The sequence below is a fragment of the Guillardia theta genome, assembly GCF_000315625.1.
Source record: "Guillardia theta CCMP2712 unplaced genomic scaffold GUITHscaffold_52, whole genome shotgun sequence".
Classification (NCBI taxonomy): Eukaryota; class Cryptophyceae; order Pyrenomonadales; family Geminigeraceae; genus Guillardia; species Guillardia theta.
Window position 1 is genome coordinate 283,636 of NW_005434622.1, and position 24,399 is coordinate 308,034.

The following is a 24,399-nucleotide window of genomic DNA, read 5'->3' on the forward strand; positions in this document are numbered from 1 at the left end:
AACCCGCGCTCCCTCCCCTCTTTCCGACCGACCGAACCCACCTCCCGTCCATCCTCACCCGCCTCACTTCCGTACGCACGCGCGCCACTAACTCTCCCTCAGATCTCTCTCCCCCCCCTCCACCCCCCACCCCCACCTCTCATCCTCCCCCCCCTCCCTCCCTCCCTCCCTCCCTCCCTCCCTCCCTTCCTGACTTGCATACCTACAGGTCATGGGCATTGGGCTATGCAACCTCCTGACGACGATTGTCGTTGAATTCCAAAAGGTGATGAGAGGAAAAGCAGTAGAGAAAGTGAGAGCAGCTGGGGATCGAACGACCATTGTCTGCATGGTGGCAAAGGTTGCATGCATGGAGCAGGTGGAGGGGAAGGAGAAACAAAAGGAGAGGAGGGATATAGAGGATGTTTGTAGGGACCTGTGACTGGAACCTTCCCAGGTGTTGGAGGAGGATGCAGAGATGAGAGAAATCTCGAAGCGCGAGTTGATGTCGCGCGTGAGGACGAAAGTGAGGAGGATGATGATGAACGTGAGGCTCTTCAACTCCTTCCGAAAGAAGTTCAACGAGCTCATGGAGACAGCACCGTAAGCATCTCATCTCCCTCCCCCCCCCCTCCCCCCCCCGCCCACTCCTCCTCCTGCTTTCCCCCTCTTGTTTCCTCTCCGCGCCATCATGTTGATAATGGCACGTGCTCATCCTTCTTACACTCATCATCATCATCATCATCATCATCACAAGTGTCGTCCCCGGCTCTCCCTCATTCTGTCCTTCTCCCTCCTCTTCGTTCCCTTGTTTTCAGCGCTGTCTTTGGTGTCTTCCTCGTCCTTCAACCCTCCCCCCGCAGCTGATGCCGGTGCAGTCACACAGGTGAACGCGAAGTTATGATCGGCAGGAGCCTCGGGAACTGGAGGAGCCGCTTGTCGGGCAGTAAAGAAAAGAAGCATTAGGATAGCTGGGGGCGAGGAGAGGAAAGAGGAGGGGAGCGACGAACGGGAGGGGGACAGGATGAAGGGGGGAAGAGTTTGGAAAGGTTAGGAAGCAGGATAGGAAGAAAGGATGCCAACTGAATAACAGTGAGGGCAATTCAATGCCGAACAACATCAGGACGTATTTACCTTCACCTTCTGCCTTCTTCAACCCCCCCCCCCCCCTACTCCCCCCTGCCTCCTCCTTCCTCCTCTTGGACTTGGTCCTCCCCCTCCACCAACCCCTTTACAGCCGTCTCATCATACACTGCCTTCCCCGCCCATGTGCCTTCCCTAGTGAACATGCTTCAAGATGCCCTGCACATCGTCAGCGACATGGCGCGGGTGGAGGTGGCTCGACCTGTCGGATCAGATGCTGGACCTCCGCTCGTCGAAGGTGATGAGTGGAGTTGCGAGTGAGGTTGACTGTCCCGTCCATCGTGACGAACTCACCTGACCCGAGGTTGAGAAGAGAGCAGAGCAGAGCATGGCATCGCATAGCATAGCATGGCAAAGGGGAAGGAAGGGGAGAGGAGGGAAGCGATGAGGGGATGCCCAGGAACAGAATAGGACAGAACGCAGGTAGACAGACAAACAGGCAGGAGACAATTCATCACGACCTTACTCTCGAAAACATCCTTTCTACAAATGTTATCACCACCACCACCACCACCATTACCATCATCATCATCATCAGCAGCAGCAGCAGCAGCAGCAGCAGCATGAAAGCAAAAGCCCGAAAGCTCATACCGTAATCTTCAAGGACTCGGACGGTGATCATGGTGGAACTAGGAGGCTCAAGGTCGAGCGTGAGGTTGTGACCTGCAAGGAGGCAACATCGTCGTCATCGTCGTCGTCGTCATCATGATCATCATCGTCATCGTCATCTTCTTCAACATCATCATCATCATCATATCCTGCTCCTGCTCCTGCTCCTGCTCCTGCTCCTGCTCCTGCCCTTGCCCCTGCTCATCCTCATCCATCTCCTTATATTCTTCCATCTTGAAGTGGATCTCACCAAGAGAGGTCATGTAAGAGGTGAGCATAGTGTCGTACTGCTGCGCGAGCGCGATTTCGTTCTGGTGCAGTCGATCCTGCGATCGATGAGCGAGGAGGAGGAACGAAGTCCGTAGAGGAGGAGGGGAGGGGATGGAGGAGAAGAACAAAAACAGGAGCAGAACGAGCAGAACAAGAGGCAGGAACAGGAACGCGGACATGAATGGCAAGGGTCAAGGAGGAGGGGGGGAGAGATCAGGGCTCGGAGTTACCTGAAGGTATGCAGGGATCTCACAAGCGCCACTCTCCCACCTGTGGGAGGTAGAAAAGCATCAGAGACGTTAGACCAGCTTCATGGGAACAGACCTCAGCTTCAAGATCTGTTCAGCTCTGTACTTGAGATAAGCTATCGCGCATTGCTTGTTCCTCTCGATGCAGTTGTGTCTTAAGGACAGATTTCAGTCAGAAGACAGCAGTCTTCTCTCCTCTGCATACTGTGCATAAAGTTGCATTAAATCCTCTGGCGACCGCTCTGCCGGGTTTTCTCTAGAAGCCGTCGTCAATGACAACCTCAGTCTCCGCTCCAACCCTCTCACGGGATGTTCTTGTAGGTGGAGACGATGTCTTCATACAGTTCCTTCACCTCCTTCTGCACTTGTCGCAGAGAAGCATCCTACCACGCATGTGAGACGAGAGGAGGAGCGTTTGAGCAGCTCAGACGTCATAGGCTGGGATCCACGTGTCTCGTTTCAACCCGCGAATCAGCTCGACGGCGGTCTCGCACGGCATGGAACCTCAAGGCTGGACGGAAGCAATGCTCCTTCCTCTCTCGCCTTGAAGCGAATCTGCGATTCATGTCATGGCGACGCCTTTTGCGCAGTGCGGCATCATAGCATCGAAACCTGCTTCTCCCTCATTCGCCCCTCCCTCACACCCTCAAGTTTCATCGCAACATTTCCAATCCCTCCTGACTACTTACACGTTATCTTTCTCTGTCTTCACATGGGATCCCATTCGAAATTTGCAGTCCTCTGCTCATATCAAACTCCTCTCGACTTGAGCATCAACTCCTGCCTTCCTTCCACTTCCATCTTCACGATCCTACCATACCTTGTTCTCACCTTGTTCTCACTGTATTCGGGCCTCCTTGGCCTCCGTTCTTCCATACTCATCCAGTGTTCCTCCCTCCAACCATCAACCCCCGAACTATCCACACTGCCCCCCTCTCCCCCTCCTCCTGCCATTCGTTCCCCATCCCGCCATCTTCCATTTCAGGGGCTCTTGAGCGGGAAGTGAATCGTTACAGAAAACGTTACATAAAAGAGGAAAACAATTATAACCCACTCTGAGGCCAGCTCTGAGCAGGCTCTGAGGCGAAGTTATTACTGGCAAGCTGGCTGGGAAAAAACCATGTTGAAGGTTCTCAGGCAGCATGGCAGGGGCTGGCGCTCAGAGGCAAGGAAGAGAGGACGACTGCGGCGAGGTTGATTGAACATCATCAGACAAACACAAACAAGAACAAGCACAAGCCGAAGAGCGATTGAAGGCTGATGGAGGGAGGAAGCGACAGGATGGGCACGGCAGATGCGCTGGGGGGGGCAGCGGCGGGGGCAGCGGCGGGGGCAGGGGCGGGGGCAGCTATAGCTGGCCGGAACGAGAGGGAGAGGGAGAGGGAGAGGGAGAGGGAGAGGGAGAGGGAGAGGTGGGTACAGGAGGACGAGGCGCAGGGCGAAGGGGCCGCGGCAGGCGTAGGAGGGCGTCTAGAGGAGCTGGGCGACACCAAAGGACAGCTGATCAACACGTGCAGGCGGCTCTCGCTCCCGGAGCCATCCTTCTTGACCAGACGGGTCGGAGGGCCCGACCATGCGCCGTCGTGGAGGTGCACAGTGACGACAGGGGGCAGAAGCTACGAAAGCTCGGAGCACACGACGGCAAAGGCGGCGGAGAGAGACGCGAGCCGGAGAGCGATATGGGGGCTGATGGAGGGAGGCAGCGGCAGGACGGGCACGGGAGATGCGCTGGGGGGCAGCGGCGGGGCAGCGGCGGGGCAGCGGCGGGGCAGCTATAGCTGGCCGGGACGAGAGGGAGAGGGAGACGGAGACGGAGGCGGATAGGGAGACGGAGACGGAGGCGGAGAGGGAGAGGGAGAGGGAGAGAGAGAGATGGCAGCAGCATCTGCTACAGCAGGATGCGCAGGGCGCAGGGGCCGCGGCGGGCGTAGGAGGGCGTCTAGAGGAGCTGGGCGACACCAAAGGACAGCTGATCAACACGTGCAGGCGGCTCTCGCTCCCGGAGCCATCCTTCTTGACCAGACGGGTCGGAGGGCCCGACCATGCGCCGTCGTGGAGGTGCACAGTGACGACAGGGGGCAGAAGGTACGAAAGCTCGGAGCACACGACGGCAAAGGCGGCGGAGAGAGACGCGAGCCGGAGAGCGATATGGGGGCTGATGGAGGGAGGCAGCGGCAGGACGGGCACGGGAGATGCGCTGGGGGGGGCAGCGGCGGGGGCAGCGGCGGGGGCAGCGGCGGGGGCAGCTATAGCTGGCCGGGACGAGAGGGAGAGGGAGAGGGAGAGAGGGAGGGGGAGGTGGGTGGAGCAGGAGGAGGAGGAAGAGGAGGAGGAGGCGGATCTAGGAGGTTACTCAAGGCTTTTGTGAATGCTATGGATACACTCAGTTTTCATTTTTATTTTGTATGTCTAAATTCTCAAATCTGTTTTCAAATCATACCTCTGCACAGCGGGATATTCAATAGAAGTGCGCTGCGAATTTACTCGTGTCGGAGGGCTCGACAACATCAAAGGTCATCAGATCAGCATGTGCAAGTTGCTCTCGCTTTCCGAGCCATCCTTCTCCACCAGACGGGTCGGAGGGCCCGACCACATGCCGACGTTCTGCTGCACGGTGACGGCAGGGGGCAGAAGCTTCCGAGCGAGGCTCGACGCAGACGACGACTCGGTGACGAGGGCGGCGGAGAGAGACGCGAGCCAGAGGGCGATAGAGGGGTTGCCAGGGCCACCGCCGGGGGTGGGTGGGGCGGGCGTGAGGGAGAGTATTAGACTGCGGCACTAGCTTGTTTGGAGTCACTGAGTGTATATCGTTTTTCTAGACAGTCCTGAATTTCTCAAATCATTGTTTGTACCTTTACGGCCAGTTTGGTCGTTGTTCCTCTGCTGAATGAAACCTGTCTCAAACCATGTACTCAAAGTTAAGTCAACTTCGGAATCACTCAGTGACGAGGTCACGTGACGGCGAGAAGAGAAAAGACAGTGCCAACCATCCCTTATTTTGCCCACTGCTGTCCCACCAACTTAACTGATACCTTCACTTACACGGTTACGGACGGTTACGGACGTTTGCGCGCGCCAAGTCCACTTGCAGTGACAACTTGGAATCAGTGATCCCACAGGTCATCTTGTTTTGTTTTCCTTGGGGGGTGTATTATCAACTATAATTCAAAACTTTCCAATACTCAAGATTCTAAATTTAAAGCAAAGATTGAAAGCTGTTTTGTATGAAAGACCAAAGACAGGAAAGTTTCTGCTGATTTTCAAATATCCAAGCGCAATGCTAGCAACTTTCATGTATTCAACTCTCACACGTTGATTTCAAATGTTGTGTGTAAGTTTCGAGTCAACTATGAATGAAGAACCCCCAAGTCTAGTTCATTTAGGGCACTGGAGCTGAGACGAGGAGAGAGCGGCAAAGGAAGAGGCGGGAGAGGGAGGGAGAGGGAGGGAGAGGGAGGGAGAGGGAGAGGGAGAGGGAGAGAGAGGGAGATGGAGAGAGAGGAAGGGAGAGGGAGGGATAGGGCAGGAGGGCGGGAGAGGGAGGGAGAGGGAGGGAGAGGGGGAGGGAGGAGCAAGACTGACAGGGACTATCTTTGTGCCATCTCTACCTTCTACTTGTGACTCTTTCTCTCTTGACCTAGGTCGGCATGCAGGATTATCTTCACAAGCGGTTTTCTGCTCTCGTCGAGCCTTTCTTCAACGCCCATGGATGGACAAGCAGCGTCGGCGCTGGCCCTGAGCCCCTGGTGGTCAGGTTAACAAGAGGAGTCCAGGACAAGTACATCCGCCTCGTGAGCATCATCGACCTGGAGGAGGTTGGAGGAGGACGACAAGGAGGAGGAGGAGGAGGAGGAGATCCGCTGCTGCAGCGTCTCTTGTGCTTCCAAGACGACTTGTGGCCCGACGATCAGCTCTACCTTGAGTTGAAGACGTCAGAGACGTGGAGAGATCGATCGAGGGAGGACGTCATCCATGGCCGAGCCAGAAATGTGGTTGCGGCAATTCCGAGAGCTATCGAGAAGAGAGAATCAAGTTTGTCAGCCACGTCTGATGCAGCGATCTTGTTTGACGGAGCACAAGCTTCACAGCAACTGATGCAGATGATACGTGCCGTGCTAGACGACAATCGAGAGAGACTCTTGAAGCGAAACAGGTGAGCCAGAGCCTTACTACAGCTCTTGATCGATGAGGTGAAAATTGTGTTTGTGCAGCGCGCTGTCAAGTCAGACGGGCTATCCCTACCAGAGCTCTGGGAGTTTCTACGAGTCAGAGATGGTCTTCTTGGAGCATGCTCGCGTGTTCGGCTTATGCATGGGGCTGAGTGAGTACGACGGGGAGTTTCAACCGCTTGCTGCGGCTGAGAAGGATGCGATGAAATTACATCAAACCCTTTGCTCGTTTAAAAATTGCCATTCTGCTTTATGCTCGAATCCAAGAACCCTTGAAGATATGAAGGGGTTCCTGAGGTCAAACCTAACAAGCTTAGAGGAAGCTTGTCCAGAGCAGGTGTTGTTTTTCTTCGCGGGTCATGCAATCTTTGAACCCACCTGCAAGGATCAGCTTCTGGTTCCGACTGCGCTTGAGGCAGTGAGAAGCTTGTCTTCAACGCAGTTGCTCGAAAGCATGCTTTCGATCACAGAGCTCTTCAGACAATTCAGAGACTTTGAAAGGAATGTTGCGCTTGGTACTCCGAGAGTTCTTGTCATCGTGGACGCTTGCAGAGAAAAAGTTGAGTGCAAGAAAGAGAACCTCCGAGCGGAATCTGATTTTCAAGGAATGCCGACCTTCTGGACTCTCGTACAGACGTGCAGTAATGGGCAGGTTGCATTTGATGACTCTGCTTTCTTTCAAGCGTTTCTTGACCCTTGCGAGGGGATGTTCGCTTGTAATCAATCTCTCCAACGTGCTTTGCTTCAGTGCTGCTCTTCCACGAACACGAATAATCCAAAGTGTGTTTTGACGAATGTTCAGAACATACCTGAAGACTTCTGTGTGATTAGCGACGGCAAAGACCTGAGAGTTGTCATGAGCAGTGTGATTGAAACACAAAAAGCAGCAAGGTACGTGACATCAAATGCATCATGGCGCACAGACGCCTCAGGCGCAGACACTTGCGTGCTTGCTTACAGCGCTCAAGATTCAGTTTTGATCAGACAAAGAGCAAGTCAAGCGTTGAAACATTTTGTGTCGAAGAAGGAGCAAGACATTCCACGCTGGAGCTTCTGCTCTATGGTCATCATGTTGTTCTTGCAGTATGACGATACGAGGTTCTCCAGCAAGACCATGTTGGGACATTTGCTGGCAAAAGTGAAGAATGGCAACGTAGGGCCTGAGCTCTGTGAGGACATACAAGAGTACTTGAGACATGGCAGGATCACTTCGCCGTCCTTTGAGGCTTGGAAGGAGCAGTCGGGTCTGAATTTCCAGGATAACAAGTTGTTGATTGCAATCTTGGATTTCACGGTAACAAAGGAGATACGCAAGGTGATGCCCGACCCTCAGGAACAAAGAGATGCTTTGTTGATATGGGAGATCCGAGTAGTCAAATGCTACAAGTCGTCGACATCATGGGAGAAGGGGATGGACTTGATCGAAGAACATCTAAGACATGTAACTGTCATCGATGACGGGGAGGACAACTTGTTCTACTGTCAAGTGCTGGAGAAAGCTGCGGATGCTGGAAGCTTCGCCATGATCTTAAAGATGACTAAACTGAGTAGCGTGTTCTTGAGTTGCTGCTTGCTAGAATACAACATGCAACACAACGTCAGCGAGCTTGATGGCTTGAGTGCATGGGTCAGCAGCACTGGCTGGATCGTTAGGGAGGACGGATATAACACGGACTGGACTGTTTCCAATGCGCTCTGGAGCAATGAGCTTACGAGAACCTTCCAAACGCTGGAGCGATGCGAAGTTGGGATGGGCCCTAGGAGCGACCAGACTTCCTTGCAACAAGGTGACGCTTGTTGCAATGACGCCAGACCAAAGACTCCTGATCGCTATGCAGATCCTCACAACCAAGAGCAGAGGGCGAGGACCAACTCCTCAGCTTTCTATCAGTCTCCAAGTCGACAGGTACCGTACATGCAACATGATTCTGATTGAAACAGATTACCGTCTGATCTGAAATAGCAGAACAACGTAGACCGATTGGATGAAATTACAATAGACGAAATGGCAGCAAGAACGGTAACAATGACCTTGGAACCTAACGCAAATACGCAACAACAATCACAGTCACCTTCACAAACCTCCACTTCTCATTCAAGTGTGTCAAATATGACAGCAAACCAAAGCGGATGGCTCGACAACGCCAAAGGTCATCTGATCAACATGTGCAAGCGGCTCTTACTCTCCGAGCCATCCTTCTCCACCAGCCGGGTCGGAGGGCCCGACCACATGCCGACGTTCTGCTGCACGGTGACGGCAGGGGGCAGAAGCTTCCGAGGCTCGAACCAGACGACGACGAGGGCAGCGGAGAGAGACGCGAGCCGGAGGGCGATAGAGGGGTTGCTGGAGAGAGGCAGCGGGGGGGCGGGCATGGGGGAAACGTGGCAGGCAGCTGCAGCAGGGGCGGGGACGGAGGCGGGGGCGGGGGCGGGGGCAGGCAGGGGCCTTGACAGGCGGGAAGAGACGGCGGCTGAGGACGGAGGGAGGGCGGCGGGCGAGGGATGGCGTGTAGACGAGCTCAGAGACGCCAAAGGTCATCTGATCAGCATATGCAGGCGGCTCTTACTCTCCGAGCCATCCTTCTCCACCAGCCGGGTCGGAGGGCCCGACCACATGCCGACGTTCTGCTGCACGGTGACGGCAGGGGGCAGAAGCTTCCGAGGCTCGACGCAGACGACGACGAGGGCGGCGGAGAGAGACGCGAGCCGGAGGGCGATAGAGGGGTTGCTGGAGAGAGGCAGTGGGGAGGCGGGTGAGGGGGCAGGGAGTGCAGTTGCTGTAGGAAGTCTTCGGGTTCAACGCGTGGGGGTTTAACAGGATTGTCAGCTAGGTGGCCTTTTACAGCCTCGTATGCCGTTACGGAGTTGAGCATTTCCCTTGTCGGGAAGTAATTGACTTTTGATGAGGTTTCTTAATAAGGATGGTTTAAAGATAGTTCGATTTGCAATTCAACTGCTTCTTCATGTTTCTTAACAGGACAATCAAACCTTGACAGCTTGATTGTAAAGCCGTGTGAATCAACATGTTGGTTTGATATTGTGTTCGAAATTTACTGGAATGCGAGTCAGACCCAAAGAATCGAGAACCAGTAACGGTTTCTCAGACCTACTCGCTTGCATCGTAAAGGCGCATCTCACACTGTGAGGGCTTTCTTACATCATGTTTCAAAGGTGCGCAGGTCAGTCGTGACAACGGATGTATGTGCAGTCTCCTTTCAGACAGCTTGATACGATGACTTGGTCATGGTCATGAAGTCCGCCCGGGGGTTTTGCACCAGTACGATCTGCTGGGTGTCGGGGGGTGGTCAGGGGGCAGCGACTCTACGTGCCCCACCCTCTCTCTCGATCTTTCCTCTTCTTCTCTTTTCCCTCCATTCTCTGTTTCCAGCACTCAGAGAGGGTGATGGAAAGGCGGCAACTAGCTGTCTGAGCAACATCCCAAGTAAGCATCAGGAAGGCAGAGGGAGGACTGTGATGGGCATGCCAGGCAGTGAACGATACTCCAAGCAGCAGCGACACCACATTGGCATAGTTATGACTCAAATCAGATTCAAAAGAAAATATTGATAAATCTTTCGAGCCCATCTTGTTTGAGAGTCTTGCTACAGCCGCAGAGCACACATTGTCGGACGTTCGATTCGCCTTGCCGCTGCAGCATGACAACCGTTGAAGACCTGGAGCCATGATCTATGTAGCTTATTGGTGCATAGAACCACGCGAGCCATTCCGTTTGCAGCCTGAGAACCAACCCTTGACATGTTGATAGTACTCAGACATCTCCGGATTTGATTCTCTTTCACTGTGTCCAGTAGCACAGTCACATTGAAATAAACAAGAACGAATGATGTTCAGCTACCTCAACACTGTTTGGATTTCAGATATCTCCACTTCAATCAGAGAATTGTCTTTCTTTTGCCTTATTCTATTGATCAATGCCGCAGGAATTTGCTTTCCACTCTGTATAAGTTTTGCAATTAGGCACAACTCTCCAAACTTGACATCGGATTGGATCCTACACAAAATGCTCATGAACCTAGACAATCTGTCAAAGGCGCAACTTACATGTCTTGGAGAATCCTTGTCTGTCTGACGCTCAACTTGATACTTAAATCCTTGGATGCTTCTCCCTTCATCCGCCCTAGGTCAGTTGAAGCCTGGTCGTCAACATATGCCGTGGCAATGGTCGAGGGCTGGACTACACTCCCTGTTGCAAGTGCTGGGGTCAGTGAGCTCTGACGACCGACAGTCTGACTGAGCGGACGGCCCCATCCCGGGTCCGTCTCCTGCTCGTCAGGGCCAGGGTCTGTGTCTTCTGCAGGGAGGAATTGAGCGATTAGGGAAGGAGCTCCGCGACATGGCAAGCGAGCAGCCTCGTACCGTCATCGCAGGGCTTGGGACCAGCAGTAGCAGGAGGAGCAAGAGGAGGGGCAGGCCGAGTAGAGGAGGGAGGATTTGCTCGGTGCACAGGGTAACTTGCATTGGACTGGGAAGGCTGGACTACACTCCCTGTTGCAAGTGCTGGGGTCAGTGAGCTCTGACGACCGACAGTCTGACTGAGCGGACGGCCCCATCCCGGGTCCGTCTCCTGCTCGTCAGGGCCAGGGTCTGTGTCTTCTGCAGGGAGGAAGTGAGCGATTAGGGAAGGAGCTCCGCGACATGGCAAGCGAGCAGCCTCGTACCGTCATCGCAGGGCTTGGGACCAGCAGTAGCAGGAGGAGCAAGAGGAGGGGCAGGCCGAGTAGAGGAGGGAGGATTTGCTCGGCGCAGTTTTTGCAGACCATTTTCGGTAGATCCGATTGCTTGCGCACCAAGCTCATAGCAGCTCGCATGCACGTGCCATTGGGTATCGCTCTCAAACGCCTCTTGCTTATGGAGTGATTGTCCTTGTATGAGATGCCCTGCATTGCGTTGAAGGCGGAGGGGGAAGAGAATGGGGCTGAGCGCCATGGCGGGAAAAGGCGGGAGCGGAAAAGTTTGTGGGACAAGACAGAAGACACTTTTGGTGACGGTAGGGGTAGTCAATTAGGGGTGCATGAAGTACTTGTTGAGGGGGTACTCGAGTTGTCATTTCAAGTCATGGTGGGGTGGGGTAGGGCAGGCTCTTACTGATCGCTCCCTGCCCTATCCGACATCTTGACATGCAACATGTGTCGAACAGATGAAGTCTGCCATGAGCTGCTTGTGTTTTGACCATCAAATTTATGTCAGGATCATGCTAAATACTACAACACTGGACGAAGCTCTCATGCAGCGGCGGAAGCAGACCCTTGCTGAGGGATCAAGCAAGTGAGGATTGGAAACAAAGGTGGGGCAATCACCTTCTCAATGACGACCGTGAGATCCATCAGTTGCGAAGCAATGTTGCTGAGCGTCTTGATCTGCCATGCTTCCCGTCAGAGGGGTCGGACCCATCAAGGATTCTGGTCACCTGATCCTCCATGGACTGAAGCCTCTCCTCCATCTTCTTCATTTGCCTGAGGGCGAGGACAATCAGCACATGGACCAGGAACAGAGAAATCTCCCCCTCCCTCCCTCCACCACTCAAGCGAGCAAGCAAGACTGACTTCTTCTCGGCGAAACTCGCTGCCTTCCTCGGAACGACTCTGCTGGTCAGCATGGAGTACAAGTGCTTCACGACGCCCCATTCTTGGCTCTCCGACTCGCTCAAGATCTCTCGAACCTGAACGCGACGTCAACCACTCCCTCCCTGTCCCTCCTCCCTCTCACCTGGTCTCCGGACAGCGTCTCATGCTCCAACAGCGCAGCCGCAAGCGCGTCGAGAGCCGCTCGTTTGGACTTGAGCAGCTTCATGGCGCGAGTATACGAGGCTTCCGTGAGCTTCCTGACCTGATGTGGGGAGGTAAGGGGTTGACATCAACCATGAACATCAGCAGACGAGCATAGCACCTCCTCGTCAACGATCGCCCGGGTCTCTTCGCTCATTTCACTCCCTCGGTTCCCTCGCCCTCCTCCACGATGGCCTCGTCCTCCCCCCCCGCCGTAGGCCACCAGGCCTACTCGGCGGCTCATCCCAAACTTCTCCACCTGCGTCCCCACGTTACTCTTAGAGGAGAGGGTTCTGACGCCATCGCACCATGCTGCAGGCGATCGAAGTGGCCCTCTCAAGGTCCGAAGTCGCTCCTGATGTGATGTTGTGTACCCCGAAGATGAGCTCCTCAGCCGCTCTCCCTCCCATACACACGTCCATCTCCGCCATCATCTGCCGTCAAAACAGTCACCGCGCACGCGAGCACGAGAGAGAAACAGACTTGTCTTCTGCTCCAGCTTGTCATATCCTTCTCTGGAAGCTGCATCACCATACCCAAAGCCTGACCGCGTGGAACGATGGTGGCCTTGTGGACGGGGAGGGCACCGTCAGTGTAGCACGCTACCAGCGCATGCCCCCCCTCGTGGAAAGCAGTTAGCTTTCGGTTCTCGTCGGAGTAGATGGAGCTTGATCGCTCCGATCCCATGAGGATGAGATCTTTAGCGTACTCGAAGTCCGCCATCGACACGTGCATCTTGTCGTCCTTAGCCGCCTTGCATGCTGCCTTGTTCACCAGAGAAGCCAGCTCTGCGCCGCTGAAGCCAGGCGTGCCGCGAGCAACGATGTGGAGGTCGACGTCAGGGGCAATCGTGACGTTGCGGGAATGCAGCTTCAAGATATCTTCTCTGCCCTTCACGTCAGGGTTCGGGACCTTGCAAAATGAGCTTGTCAATGCCTTATGTTTCAGCAACAGTGTTAGCTCACCTCGATGTGGCGATCAAAGCGACCCGGACGGAGCAATGCCTTGTCCAAGACTTCGGGAAAGTTGGTGGCAGCAATGACAATCAGTCCTTCCGATGAGGTGAAGCCGTCAAGTTCCGTCAGGATCTGGTTCAGCGTCTGACGCAGAGACTGCTGGTCGGTCATGGACCTGGAGCTGCCGATGGCATCGATCTCGTCGAGGAACACGATGCAAGGCAGCGACTTCTTCGCTGCTTGGAACAAGTCTCTCACTCTCCTCGCACCCACACCCACGTACATCTCTTCAAACTCTGACCCCGAGGCGTACTTGAAGGGCACGCCTGCCTCCCCAGCTATCGCCCGGGCCAGGAGGGTCTTGCCGGTGCCAGGAGGGCCCCAGAGCAGAACTCCCTTTGCCATCTTCCCCCCGAGACGAGTGAACTTGGCTGGGTCCTTCAAGTACGCAACGATGTCTTCAAGCTCCTTCTTGGCCTCGTCCACCCCAACCACATCATTGAAGGTTGTGTTAGAGCGAGCCGAACGGACCTCGAATCGGTCCTCCATGTCCAGGTCAAACGCACCGCTCAGAACCTTCTTCAGTAGGAGGAGAATTTTGATCACGTTCAGCACCAGAGTCACGGCTACCGGCTGGAGTGTCGCAAGAGCGACGCCAAATCGCATTAGACGGCGGAACCAGGAGACAGGGCCCCTTTGTGCCGCTGCTCGTTCACGAGCTCTTTGAATTTCACGGATCTTTTGAAACAAGATCGGATCCAAAGCAACAAAGCCAGGAGGCAACTTTGGTTTGTCCAAACCTGAGTCCGGCCGTAAATCATCATCCTTTCCACCAAGAACTAGTTTCCTCCACCATGGACGATTGTCTTGTGTTGACGACTTATCGTTGGCATGCTTGAGCCCGCACTCGTGATGTTCCCCAGCAGCTTCATTGCATCCTTCCTTGCATTTCTCATGGACAGAGCACTTTTCTCTCTTCCATTTCGCCTCATCCTTGCTGTCGCCAACTTCTCCATTCTCGTTGACGCCCTTGTTAGTCTTCAAGGCCCCGTCCGCACTACAACACTTCAGCCTTGCATGGCATGTTCCATTGCAGGCTTCAGCTGGTTTGTCTTGATTCCAGGGGAGCCAACCGCCACCCCGGATTCTCATGATCGACGGGGCCACATGCGAGGTTCGGCTTCCCTGCCCTCTCCTCCTGATGAACAGCCCGCACATGGTGTTGCAGGAGCCAAGAGAGATGGTGAAGGGCGGGCAGGCATTCCAGCTAGAGGCCAGCTGGTTACGGGAGATCGCACACCTGAAGTGCTTCTTTCTTGAGGAGGACGAGGCATCCAAGGAGAGCGACCTGAACAGGATCGCGACCTTTGAGTTCACGAGATCAAGACTAGTCGCAGCTGACCTGATCTTCTCCATTTCCTGCGTTCCCAGGCTTTTGGCAAACAGAAAGGCTGTTGAGTTGCTGGGGGCCAAGGTCACCAACAGGATAGGAATGGTTGAAAGCTGTACACACCTCGGCACACGCTTATCCTGGGACTGGCATTCTATGGCGCAAGATTGATCTCGCTTCATGGGCTCCTCCCGGTCGTTGGAGACGCTTGATGCAGGACATAGTAACAACAAGAAGATTATACAACAACCAACTGCGCAGACTAGATAGTTAGCCAAGGAAGCAAAGTCCGAGCATGTGAGGAATGCGCAAACTTGTACAAGTCTCACCAGGAAGAAGTTTGGCTGGAGAGGCCATCTTCCAGTGGAAACAATCAACGAACTTCGGAGTGAGTACTTTCTGATCCACAGTAACCTGACAGAGGGTGTGTCAGAGAGTAGAGAATCATGGCCGACCAGTGAGAAAAGGTGCCTGATTAGATTCAACTAGTGTATACGCATGTTACACAGCAGACATCAGGTAATCAGCGGTATCACGATTCAAATCGATTGCTTCATGTCATACTGGATGAAAGCAAAGTTGATCAAAAGGCATGGGCTTGCTGCGTCTGAATTCACGAATTCCAGCATACCTAGCACGAATATGTGCGGTCCTCATTCTCATGCGTATCGCTCAACACTAGGGTTGAAACAAGTCTATCATCGAGTTTGTATCTTGTTGCGCAAGTAAACCTTGTCTGTACCTCACTCTGACTTCTCACTTTTCAAAGTCTAACTCACGTTGCAACCATGATACTGCAACACCACAAGCAGGTGCAGCAAACCCCAACGAACCTCTCCTGCTCCCTTCCTCGCTCTCGCTTCTCTCGCATTTCTGCATCAGCTCAGCGCTGATCTGTGTCTCTATGACGACTGGGACGATCTTCCCTTGCTATCTCCATCTCCCCCTCTCGCCGCTTGCGGCCCCTTCCGTCGCCATGGCCACCCAGCGACCCAAATGAAGACATGCGACAAAGCAGGGATGGGTAACAGTCCTTCTCCTGCGAGGGTAGGGGTACTAACGGAGGGGTGGGGTCATACCCAGGGGTCATTGGTATTTGCGGGACGAATCAACGTAGGGGTACTCTTTGGGATAGCAAAGGGTAGGGTCCATTCAGAATCGAGTCTTTATGAGATGGTGGGTGTAATGGCAGGGGGGTAGGGGTGTCCGTATTAAATAGGGGGTACTCGCAGTCGCAGGGTCATTCATTGGGGAGAACAACAGGGGTGATAAACGGGATACCTAGGGGTACGGGTATGGACGGGTAGGGTACCTCGACGCGGAGGCATCAAAAGTCTTCCTATGGTGTATTCTCTTCATTCATTTGCTGCCCTCAACATCCGGGTGCGGGCCCGGCCGCGCGGCCCGGGCCGGGCCGCGCGCCTCCCGCGCCGCCGGGCGGCCGACCGATCATCATGGGCGCGGCGGAAGTTCACTGACTGGGGCCGGCCCGTGTGACCTGCCGGCGGCCGCCCGTTCACAGCGGGCAGCCCCGTCCCGGGTCCGGGCCGTGCCACTGCCGACTCAGTCACGGACGCGGCCCCGGCCCGGCGGCGGCCGGGCCCGGCCGCCGGCTGGGCCCCGGCCGCCGCGATCGGACCCCGAGGCGAGCCCGGCGCCGGGCGGCCGCGGACTCCCCGACCGTTCCGCGGGCGAGTGATCGGACAGAGTCGGGGGGCCCGGCACTGCGGCGCGGCCTGTGCTCCAACCGTTGAACGATGCGGCCCCGGCCCGGCGGGCCGCCGGACGGCAAGTGACTGACGGCAGTCAGCCGTTGGCCGCAGCCGGGGGCGGGGCCGGCGGCTCCGGAGTCCGCTGCCAAGTCAGTGCCGCGGCAGGCGCACCGTACGGCCCGGTACACTGTGAGACTCTACGGTATCATGACTGACGGTATACTGGACCGTTCGACCGTTCCGATCGTCATCAGCTCAGCGGCTGGACCGTCGGGTCGGGCCCGGCGCCGCGGCTGCCCGGCGGGGTATATAAATGAAAGCTAGTGGGCGTGGTGCAAGTTTGGATTTTTGAATTTCTCAGTATGGCGGGAGAGCCATGCTTGCTGCGGGTGAGAAGAGAGAGGCCGGGGGAGGAGAAGAGGGAGAGGAAAGAAGAGGGGAAGGAACGAAATCAACATGGCCATCCTCCCCTCCTCAAGATTGCCTGTACAAGACAAGGGGGAGCAGAGTTGCAGGCGAGGAAAGGTCAGCTCATTGTCTTGCGATGCACAAGTTACGATGACCATTCCGCGCAGAAGGAAGAGTCTCAGCAAGGAGGCAGTCGTCTTCTCCGAAATACAGTGATATCCATGCTGAGATAGCCTCAGGGTATGAGAGCAAATCAGAAAACATCGGTAAGTTTTGCTGGGTTTGTTCTTGTGCGCTGACTATACGTTGCCGCGACCAGACGAGTCAATAGTCGGACCTGCTGCTGCTCCAATTCCTGATGTCTCGTTGAATCTCCCGATCACACCTAAGGGCACGAAGGCTCCGATAGCGTCTGACAGGCCCGATGGCACACAAGTCAAGGACGTCACGCCCCTTGCTCCTGACTTCCGGAAACCAATTTTCTGCCTGTCGGTCGCCGTCCTCAATGCCTGCAACATGCAGCGAGCGAGAGGTGTTGGGCTGCGAGCATGCTCGTGCGAGGTTCAGGTTGGGAAGGTGAACCGGAGCACTAGGACCGTCTTCACGTCCTCGGGTGACGTGCGACTCGACGACGGGAGAAGGATGTTCTTCAAGGTGTTTGACAGGGCACAGCGAATAACTCTTCGACTGATGGAGGGGAGAGGGTTTGAGCGAGTAGAAGTAGGAAGGTGATGATTTCTAATCCTGCCTCGCTCTTGCGCCTTGACCCATTCCTTGTCGCAGGTTCCAAACCTTGGCTCAGGCTATCCATGAAAAGTTGGAAAGTTCCAAAGGACACACGATGACAGCGAGTTTGATATCAGGGACGGGGAGGTTGCTGTATGGGCGGAACGGATCAAGTCCTGTCGGTCTAAAGATCCAATTCCAGCTCGAAGAGGCGGTGGAAGCTTGTGATTTTGAAGATCGCCACCAAACAAATTTGGATGATTCCAACGTACCCTCGATGTGTTGCCATCATGTTCTCTATCCCCTAACGTGCAACGCCAGGAATCTCAAGGGTTTAGAGAAGCCCTTGCGCTCTGTTGTGCTCAGCTGCTGCAAGCTTGTGTCCGAAGGCACGCGGTTCAAGTGCAGCGTGACAGGGACGAACAATGTCGGAGGGTGAAACTCGAGCTTGATCAGTCCGCACTTGGAGAGGGCGAGCCAACGTTGTCTGCCGGCGGGACGATTGGGGAAGAAGCTCAAGACGATGATGAGCCGGCACTGAAGGACGGGGGACTTGACAGCATGGCACCACATGCTGAGGATACGATCGATGTGGAGGGGGCAGGGAAGGCAGTGGAAGGAGTGGAGGAGGCGACAGTCGAGCGCTTCGACGCGCTGGAAGTTGCCGGAAACGTCAAGGCGAAGGAGGGAGGCAGATATCTGCCCGTGCTGGTTGTCGCCAGCAACGAATTGATGGAAGACATCCGCCAGGCTGCATCTGAACTAGGGGAGGAAGGAGTAGTGTTCCTTGACGGTGGAGTGGAGGCGCTGAAACGATGCCTGAGACAATCTGCAAGAGCAGGGGAGCCGAGGAGAAGGTCAAACGATCCCGCTGATGCCATGGGAGCGTTGCCGGCAAGTGAAGATGCGATCAGGTCAGGGGAAGCGAAGGCACAGCAGGAAAGGGAGCAGAGGGAACAGCTGGTGGAACGAGAGCAGCAGCAGCAGGAGCGGGAGGAGGTTCTTGCCATTGAATGGCATTCAGCAGGCAAGAAAGAGGAGAAGGAACTTCTTTCGTCAGATGCAGGGGAATCGTCAAGGCATCATGACGACTCGGCAGAGAAGCGTAAGAAGGCGGAGGCAGCGGCTGGACTTGTTGTCATATCGCAAACAGAAAGTTCGATCCCTCGATTGGACCACCAGGAAGTGGAGAAGGTGGAGGAGGTGGGGGATAGTCAGGCGTGGACGGAGGAGATGCTAAGAAGTCTACAAGACGTGCGGGCCGTTTGGGTTCAGACCGCCCGCGTTCCTCGTCTCCTGGAGCTGGCGGACAAACGACCAAGACACGGAGGAAGGGCCCCGAGCGCCCCGACGATCGTCATCGATGACGAGCATCTCCTCGACGACCGTCTCTCCAGCATCGTGCAGGAGGCGCAGGAGGCAGCTCTGGCTAGTCTTCCTCCCTCTGTGCGCTTCCTGCGCTCCTCCACCCCTGGCGAGCTGTCGCTGCCTCCTGCTCATGGGAGGGGAGCGACGCGTGTGCCAGACGCTCCGAGAGCTCGGGGCTCGCATGCCAGAGGCAGAGGAGGGGCACAAGAAAAGCTCAAGAGTCTCCTCCAACGGATGAACGCCCGGATGGCCTCCCTGCTGTACGATGCAGACAAGCTGGACAGGTTACCCCTCCTTCCCCCCTCCCGCTGATGAACCGTTACCCCTCCTTCCCCCCTCCCGCTGCTGACCCGTTACCTTTCCTTCCCCCCTGCTGCTGCTGACCTCTCTTGCGCCCAGGGAAATTTTCTCCGACATGCAGGAGGCCGACGAGAAGCTGGAGAGGGTGATGAAGGTGCTGCCAGGTTCCTCTCGCCTTCCTCCTCTGACGAGACGCAGGAGGAGGCAACTGAAAGGATGCAGCTTGCCTGTGACCGGATCCTCCGCATGGAGACCGAGTGCGATGTTGGTTTGCGAGAGTGCGCAGAGAGACTGGAAAAGGCGGAGAGGGCGCTAGCGGACGAGCTGCACGACGTGAGAGGTGGTGGGCAACTCGAGGCGGAGAAGGAGGAGGAGGGACGTGCCAGGGAAAGGATGAGGCAGAGGAGGGCAGCGAAGTCTCGCACTTCAAAGAAGTGGAGCTCAATGATGGGTTGTTACATAACAAGTCGGTAGCTGATCATTGCATATTGTAATTTGTTTCCCCTCCTCGACAAGCTCGAACCTCTTCGTGCAGTTGAGAAGACAATGTATCAAAATTTTCCGCAGGCGTCAGGTTATCATCACCATAAGCATCATCATCAACATTACTGGATCAGACAATCTCCTTCATGTTGCTCCTATCTCAGTACGGATGAAAGTGCCCGCGGCCGTAGCCTCGGTATCCTCCTCTGTACGAACGACCGCGAGCAGGCGAGAATCCTCTTCCTCTTCCTCGCCCTCCTCTTCCTCTCGAGGGCTGTACCTGAAGAAACTGCATGAGGCTCTGCGGCAAGTTTCGACGACTGCTGGCTCACCTGCCATGACGGGAGGTTGGTCCTCTTGTTCACAACCTTGATCGCACGATCTCGCAGCAGCGCATTGTTCTTCTCCATGGCCATCAGCACCGACGCCTGGTATCAGAATCAGCACCAAGAAGCTCCTCGGCCGTAGTAGGCACACCTTGTCAGCGAACTCGAGGTACGCGAAGCCCTTGGCTCTGCCCGTGAACTTGTCGACAGGGATGGTGATTGCGTTGATCTCTCCACAGTCGGCAAAGAGAGCTTGGACCTTCAACGGCAGATGTAAGGACAAAGAGGAAAACACATGCCACGAGGTTAGTAACAAGAGGAGCAGCAGTAGGGAGAGAATCCTGCGCAGCGCATCTCCTCACCTCCTCCACTGACGCGGCAAAGTCAACGTTCCCGATGAAGATGCTTCGACTGTCTCTCTCTGCCTGGTCTGCTGCCGCTGCTGCGGAAAGCTCGGAATCTGTGTACCACAATGCCTGTAATCAGCGGACCGCATGATGTTACAGCTGCCAACTACCTTCACCACCCGACTTGCCGTCAGCAGACCCTGCGGATCCAGAGCCTTGCTGCTTGTTCAGCTTGTCCAGCTCGGCCTTCTGCTGCTCCGCCTTGGCGAGCTCCTTCTGCATCTGGGCGAGCTCGGGGTCCTCTCCCTCCCCTTCATACTCCTCCTGCCCCTCCTGCCCCTCCTGTCCCTCTCCCTCCTCGACCTGCATCAGTTCTTCGCTACCAGACATTCCGAGCGCTGAAGACTTTGTGGACTTTGAAAGAGCTGTGGGGATTACTTCTGAATCAATGGCCTTGCACCCTCCTCTGCGGTCCCGCTCGCTGAGATTCCTTGGCAGGTGTTGCTAGTGCAAACTTCTGCCACCTGATCCCTTCCTCCCTGTCTGACTGTCTGTTGTCAGTCTTCTCCTTCTCTCGCCCTTCCTCTGTTTCGCTCAGCGAGCCTGCTGGTAGATGTCGCTGCTGTGGAAGGGACGAGGAAGAGGAGAGGGGAAGCGGGACCCTCAATTTAGACCGGTGTAAAAGGGGTACTCGGAAGCACGGGGTAGTACAAGACACAGGTGTTGTGGAAGCAGGTACCAGAGGGAAGGTGGGTGGTAGGAGGATACAATATAATAAAATTAAAGTTGTAGAAGTGTACCATGTTTGAAACTCTTATATTATTTTTTCTGTATAAAGTGATAGAATTTTTGTTGATTGTTGTTTTTTTAGTACAAAATTTATATTCTGCCCGGATCTTTTCCTAGGTCAAGTTATATAGTGATCGCTCTGCTTCAGTACAATTTATGAACATAGCTATAATATTATAAATTTCATAAAAATATTTTAAGTTCAAGAACTCGTGCCGGATCTACTACCCCCACCCCGTAATTCAGACGCTTGTGTACCCCAGTAGTCTCGCATTGTCATGGGGTATTCTTTACCGGAAAGGGGTGGGGTAGGTATCGTAGGGAAAGGTGGCAAGCAGGGTGGGGTGGAGTAACAGGGAAGGATGGGGGACCAGAGACAGTTGTGCGTGTAGCAAGTTCAAAATTTGAAGCGAAGGGATGGAGCGAATAGAGGAAGAGGACCGCTGATGATGCTTGCGACGATGATCACAATGATGATGTTCAATGTGGATGACGATGATGATGATGTCATGGATGATATCAATGACGATGATGACGACGACGATGATGATGATATCAATTATGAAGGCAATTGGGGTTCAGTGAGTTGCAAATCCTGTTTGTGGAAGAGACCAGAAGAGTATGTGTCATCGCAAGGATCTATCCTCATGAGCCAGATCTCTGTTGTTCTCTCAGACTCCTTGGTATTCTATCATGGAATCAGCTCTAGCTGTTGTTGTCTTTTGATGGTTATGGGCATTGATGCTTTGATGTTTAATTGACTGTTGGCGATAGCAGATGGAGCGAAGACGAAAGCTGCTGGAGGCGGCGTCGAGCCGCCAAGCCTTCTCAGAACTGATGCACGAGCATGTGATGATGTGTTACTGGTCGAGCTGCTCTCGATGACGCTATAGCAGGCCAGCGGAAAGCTCAACGTTGGCGAGATATTGCAAGGAATGTCCGGGACAGAGAAGAGCACAGTATGGCAGAAGTTAGCTAAGACGTTGCCGGATGATATTGAGACTTCAGATGAGGTGAGAGAAATGGCAGTTGGGCATGGAGGGATGGAGGAGGAGGTTGAGCTGATAAGAGAGTCACGAAGTCAGCGATGGAGGGGAGGAAAGGGGGAGAAGTGGCTGGCAGGCAGGTAGCAGAGCTGACATGTTGCAAATGCAGACAACTCAGAGGTTTGTTGAGAGCCTGTCCACCTTGGGCCTCCTGGTGCTCGGGGGCAAGGAGACGGAGGCGCCAGACAGCATGCAGAACATAGTGAACGTGCTGCACGACAACCTGTTGAGGTTCGTGTTCATGAGCTCGACGCAAGACGCTATATCCAAGTTTTGCGAGGCATGGTACCTCAAGGAGCCATCGAGCAGGTCCGAGGTCGTGCCGCAGACCATCTTGTACCTGCTCATGAGAGCAGTGAGCGAGGATGGGAAGGTCTCAGACGTGAAGCGAGTGTACAACATGAGGGCGGCGCTGGAGTGCCTTGAGATAGGAGGGGAGAGCTTCAGGTCGGTGCAGGAGTCACTGATGCGAGCGGCCATTCATCCCAACTTCGTGCTGAGTGAGGACGGGAGGAGGTTTCTGACCTTCCTCCTCACCCTCCACCCCCTCGTCACCACCATCATCCACAAGACTATCAAGAGTCAGATCCCTCGCTGCAGGTCCTGCTGCAGGATGGGAGGGGAAGGGGGTTCCGCATCCTGACTTCCCGCAGGAGCTCCATGCTGGTGCAGTACGGGGAACTTTATCATGCCGCCTGGAAGCGAGCCAGTGGGCCTGTCCTGCATGCTCTCGAGCACGATTGCGTGCAGGACTTGGCGAAGCACTGCATTCATGCGAGCAGCCCGAGCTTGTCCAACGCCATCCGCCAGGTGATGATGATGATGAGGATGAGGATGAGGATAATCAGTAAGACTGAATGGTAGTGGTGTTTTTGGAGACGTGTCTTGATTTTGTATCTCCTTGACGTGTTTGCATGTTGACTTTGTTTCTTGCTGACGACGATGGCCAGGTCCTTTCAGTGTTCCACAAGAACAAGAAGTACAAGGCTGTTGATGAGATGCTCTCAAGGATCTATGAACCCATCCTCTGGCGCTCCCTCAAGGTTCTGAATCCTCCCCTCTCCTCTCCCCCGCCCTGAAATCCTCCTTCCCTCTCCCTCTCCTCCCCCTTTTCCCTCCCTCCCTCTCCCTCTCCCTCTCCCTCTCCCTCTCCCTCTCCCTCGTTCTCTTTCTTCCCAATCCTTTCTCTCTTCTCCCTCACCCTCGACTTCGCAGGTTGCCAACCCGATCGTCCGCAAGCAGGCTGCGCAGCTCTTTGCCGAAGTCTTCCCGGTGCAGAACCCAGACGCTCCCAACGCAGAGTTCGAGATGGCGCTCAATCAGCAGATCAACGTCCTTGACACCCTCATCCGCGATGAAGTGCCCCAAGTCCGCGAGGTCTTCCTTCCTTCTCTCCCTCCCTCCCTCTCCTTCCACCTTTTCTCTTCCTATTGACATCGTTCGTTCCGTTCTCCTCCTCTCCCTCCACACCCCCTCTCCCCCTCCTCCCCCTCCCCTTTCACCTCCTCCTCCCCTTCCGTCCTCTCTGCTTGTAAACCTCTTTCCTTCGTTCCCCTCTCACCTTCTACTCCTCCTGTCTGCCTCCTCTTCAGTCCTCTCTGACCTTGGACTGGCAGGTTGGAATTCAGTGTGTCTGCAGGATCATCAGCATATACTTTGATCTTCTCCCCGTCCACGTTACTACAACCCTTGTACAAGTGCTGATCAAACAGGTGCTCCTCCTCCTCCACCTCCTCCTTCTCCTTCTCCTGCTTCTGCTCCTCCTGCTCCTGCTCCTCCTGCTTCTCACGTCTCTCTCCCATTCCCGAGTTCTCATCCCCTGTACCTTACTCGTCTTGCTCAGTTCTCGCAAGACGCTGCCTCCCCAGCCGTTCGCGTTGCCGTCCTCCGCGGGATGGCCTTCATCCTAAACAACCACATGTCACATCCCCTCCTGCAGGACAGACTCAAGCTCCTTGGTGACCTGATCCACGACAAGTCCGAGAGAGTCCGAGTCGCCATGTGCGAGCTCCTTCTTAAGGTATGCTCCATGGCTGCTGCTGCTCTCCTCCCCCGCATCTTCATCATGCACTTTCCTCTCCTCCTCCTCCTGCTCTTTCCTGCTTCTCCTCTTTGAATCACTCCTCGTTCTCCACCTTGTACTCTACCCGTTCTGCCTTCCATCCTCCTGTTCTCACTCCTTCTCCCTCTCCTTGCTCCCGCTGGTTCTTTGCTCCAGCATGAAACCTGTCGCCAGGTCAGAGGCATCAAGTCCATTCGTTTCTTCGACATCGTCCCCATGGTCGAGATCCTCGATCGCCTTGCAGTAGATGCTCAACGTCCTGCGGTATCTTCCCCTCCCTCC

General features: G+C 55.0%; 7 protein-coding genes across 7 annotated transcripts in view; 3 read left to right on the forward strand and 4 right to left on the reverse strand.

Annotated features, from left to right (window-relative positions):
- Positions 1-1,291: 1,291 nt before the first annotated feature.
- Positions 1,292-2,414, reverse strand: GUITHDRAFT_73899 (hypothetical protein; the record flags this gene model as incomplete). Its single annotated transcript, XM_005829438.1, has 5 exons — positions 1,292-1,416; positions 1,714-1,785; positions 1,982-2,057; positions 2,232-2,271; positions 2,326-2,414. Coding segments are annotated over 5 exons (402 nt in total), but the record flags the coding sequence as incomplete, so codon positions are not given.
- Positions 2,415-5,896: 3,482 nt separating this feature from the next.
- GUITHDRAFT_111492 (hypothetical protein) lies at positions 5,897-8,577 on the forward strand (the record flags this gene model as incomplete). Its single annotated transcript, XM_005829439.1, has 5 exons — positions 5,897-6,402; positions 6,461-8,205; positions 8,257-8,324; positions 8,385-8,438; positions 8,536-8,577. The coding sequence occupies 5 exons, from the start codon at positions 5,897-5,899 to the stop codon at positions 8,575-8,577; spliced, it is 2,415 nt and encodes an 804-aa protein (XP_005829496.1).
- Positions 8,578-11,606: 3,029 nt separating this feature from the next.
- On the reverse strand, positions 11,607-13,709 carry GUITHDRAFT_88057 (hypothetical protein; the record flags this gene model as incomplete). The annotated part of the gene is made up of 9 exons (XM_005829440.1): positions 11,607-11,688; positions 11,737-11,796; positions 11,847-11,892; positions 11,983-12,098; positions 12,146-12,265; positions 12,326-12,463; positions 12,513-12,638; positions 12,688-13,116; positions 13,170-13,709. 9 exons carry the CDS (start codon positions 13,707-13,709, stop codon positions 11,662-11,664), a joined length of 1,602 nt encoding a protein of 533 aa, XP_005829497.1. The 3' UTR covers positions 11,607-11,661.
- A 362-nt stretch (positions 13,710-14,071) lies between these two features.
- On the reverse strand, positions 14,072-14,966 carry GUITHDRAFT_153550 (hypothetical protein; the record flags this gene model as incomplete). Its single annotated transcript, XM_005829441.1, has 4 exons — positions 14,880-14,966; positions 14,674-14,803; positions 14,563-14,622; positions 14,072-14,508 (listed from the first exon to the last, which is right to left on the reverse strand). Coding segments are annotated over exons 1-4 (533 nt in total), but the record flags the coding sequence as incomplete, so codon positions are not given.
- Positions 14,967-16,638: 1,672 nt separating this feature from the next.
- GUITHDRAFT_111494 (hypothetical protein) lies at positions 16,639-19,538 on the forward strand (the record flags this gene model as incomplete). Its single annotated transcript, XM_005829442.1, has 7 exons — positions 16,639-16,651; positions 16,838-16,936; positions 16,990-17,398; positions 17,454-17,664; positions 17,718-19,048; positions 19,164-19,218; positions 19,263-19,538. 7 exons carry the CDS (start codon positions 16,639-16,641, stop codon positions 19,536-19,538), a joined length of 2,394 nt encoding a protein of 797 aa, XP_005829499.1.
- A 58-nt stretch (positions 19,539-19,596) lies between these two features.
- Positions 19,597-20,789, reverse strand: GUITHDRAFT_88058 (hypothetical protein). Its single transcript, XM_005829443.1, has 5 exons — positions 20,391-20,789; positions 20,236-20,333; positions 20,025-20,132; positions 19,880-19,975; positions 19,597-19,827 (listed from the first exon to the last, which is right to left on the reverse strand). Exons 1-5 carry the CDS (start codon positions 20,608-20,610, stop codon positions 19,708-19,710), a joined length of 642 nt encoding a protein of 213 aa, XP_005829500.1. The 5' UTR covers positions 20,611-20,789; the 3' UTR covers positions 19,597-19,707.
- Positions 20,790-21,656: 867 nt separating this feature from the next.
- Positions 21,657-24,399, forward strand: part of GUITHDRAFT_141192 (hypothetical protein) — a gene marked incomplete at both ends in the record, with an annotated part of 6,599 nt that continues 3,856 nt past the window's right edge. The window contains 10 exons of the mRNA XM_005829444.1: positions 21,657-21,692; positions 21,787-21,858; positions 21,906-22,022; positions 22,165-22,655; positions 22,709-22,865; positions 23,006-23,098; positions 23,271-23,432; positions 23,672-23,767; positions 23,899-24,075; positions 24,292-24,381. Coding sequence (XP_005829501.1) covers positions 21,657-21,692; positions 21,787-21,858; positions 21,906-22,022; positions 22,165-22,655; positions 22,709-22,865; positions 23,006-23,098; positions 23,271-23,432; positions 23,672-23,767; positions 23,899-24,075; positions 24,292-24,381 — 1,491 coding nt within the window. The remainder of the gene's footprint in view (positions 21,693-21,786; positions 21,859-21,905; positions 22,023-22,164; positions 22,656-22,708; positions 22,866-23,005; positions 23,099-23,270; positions 23,433-23,671; positions 23,768-23,898; positions 24,076-24,291; positions 24,382-24,399) is intronic.

Coding starts and splice junctions, on each gene's coding strand:
- GUITHDRAFT_88058 (XM_005829443.1), bottom strand. CDS start 20,610: ATGTCTGGTAGCGAAGAACTGATGCAGGTCGAGGAGGGAGAGGGACAG. Junction 20,334..20,390: donor CGGCAAGTCGGGTGGTGAAG/GTAGTTGGCAGC, acceptor TGTGGTACACAG/ATTCCGAGCTTTCCGCAGCA. Junction 20,133..20,235: donor TTGCCGCGTCAGTGGAGGAG/GTGAGGAGATGC, acceptor CTGCCGTTGAAG/GTCCAAGCTCTCTTTGCCGA.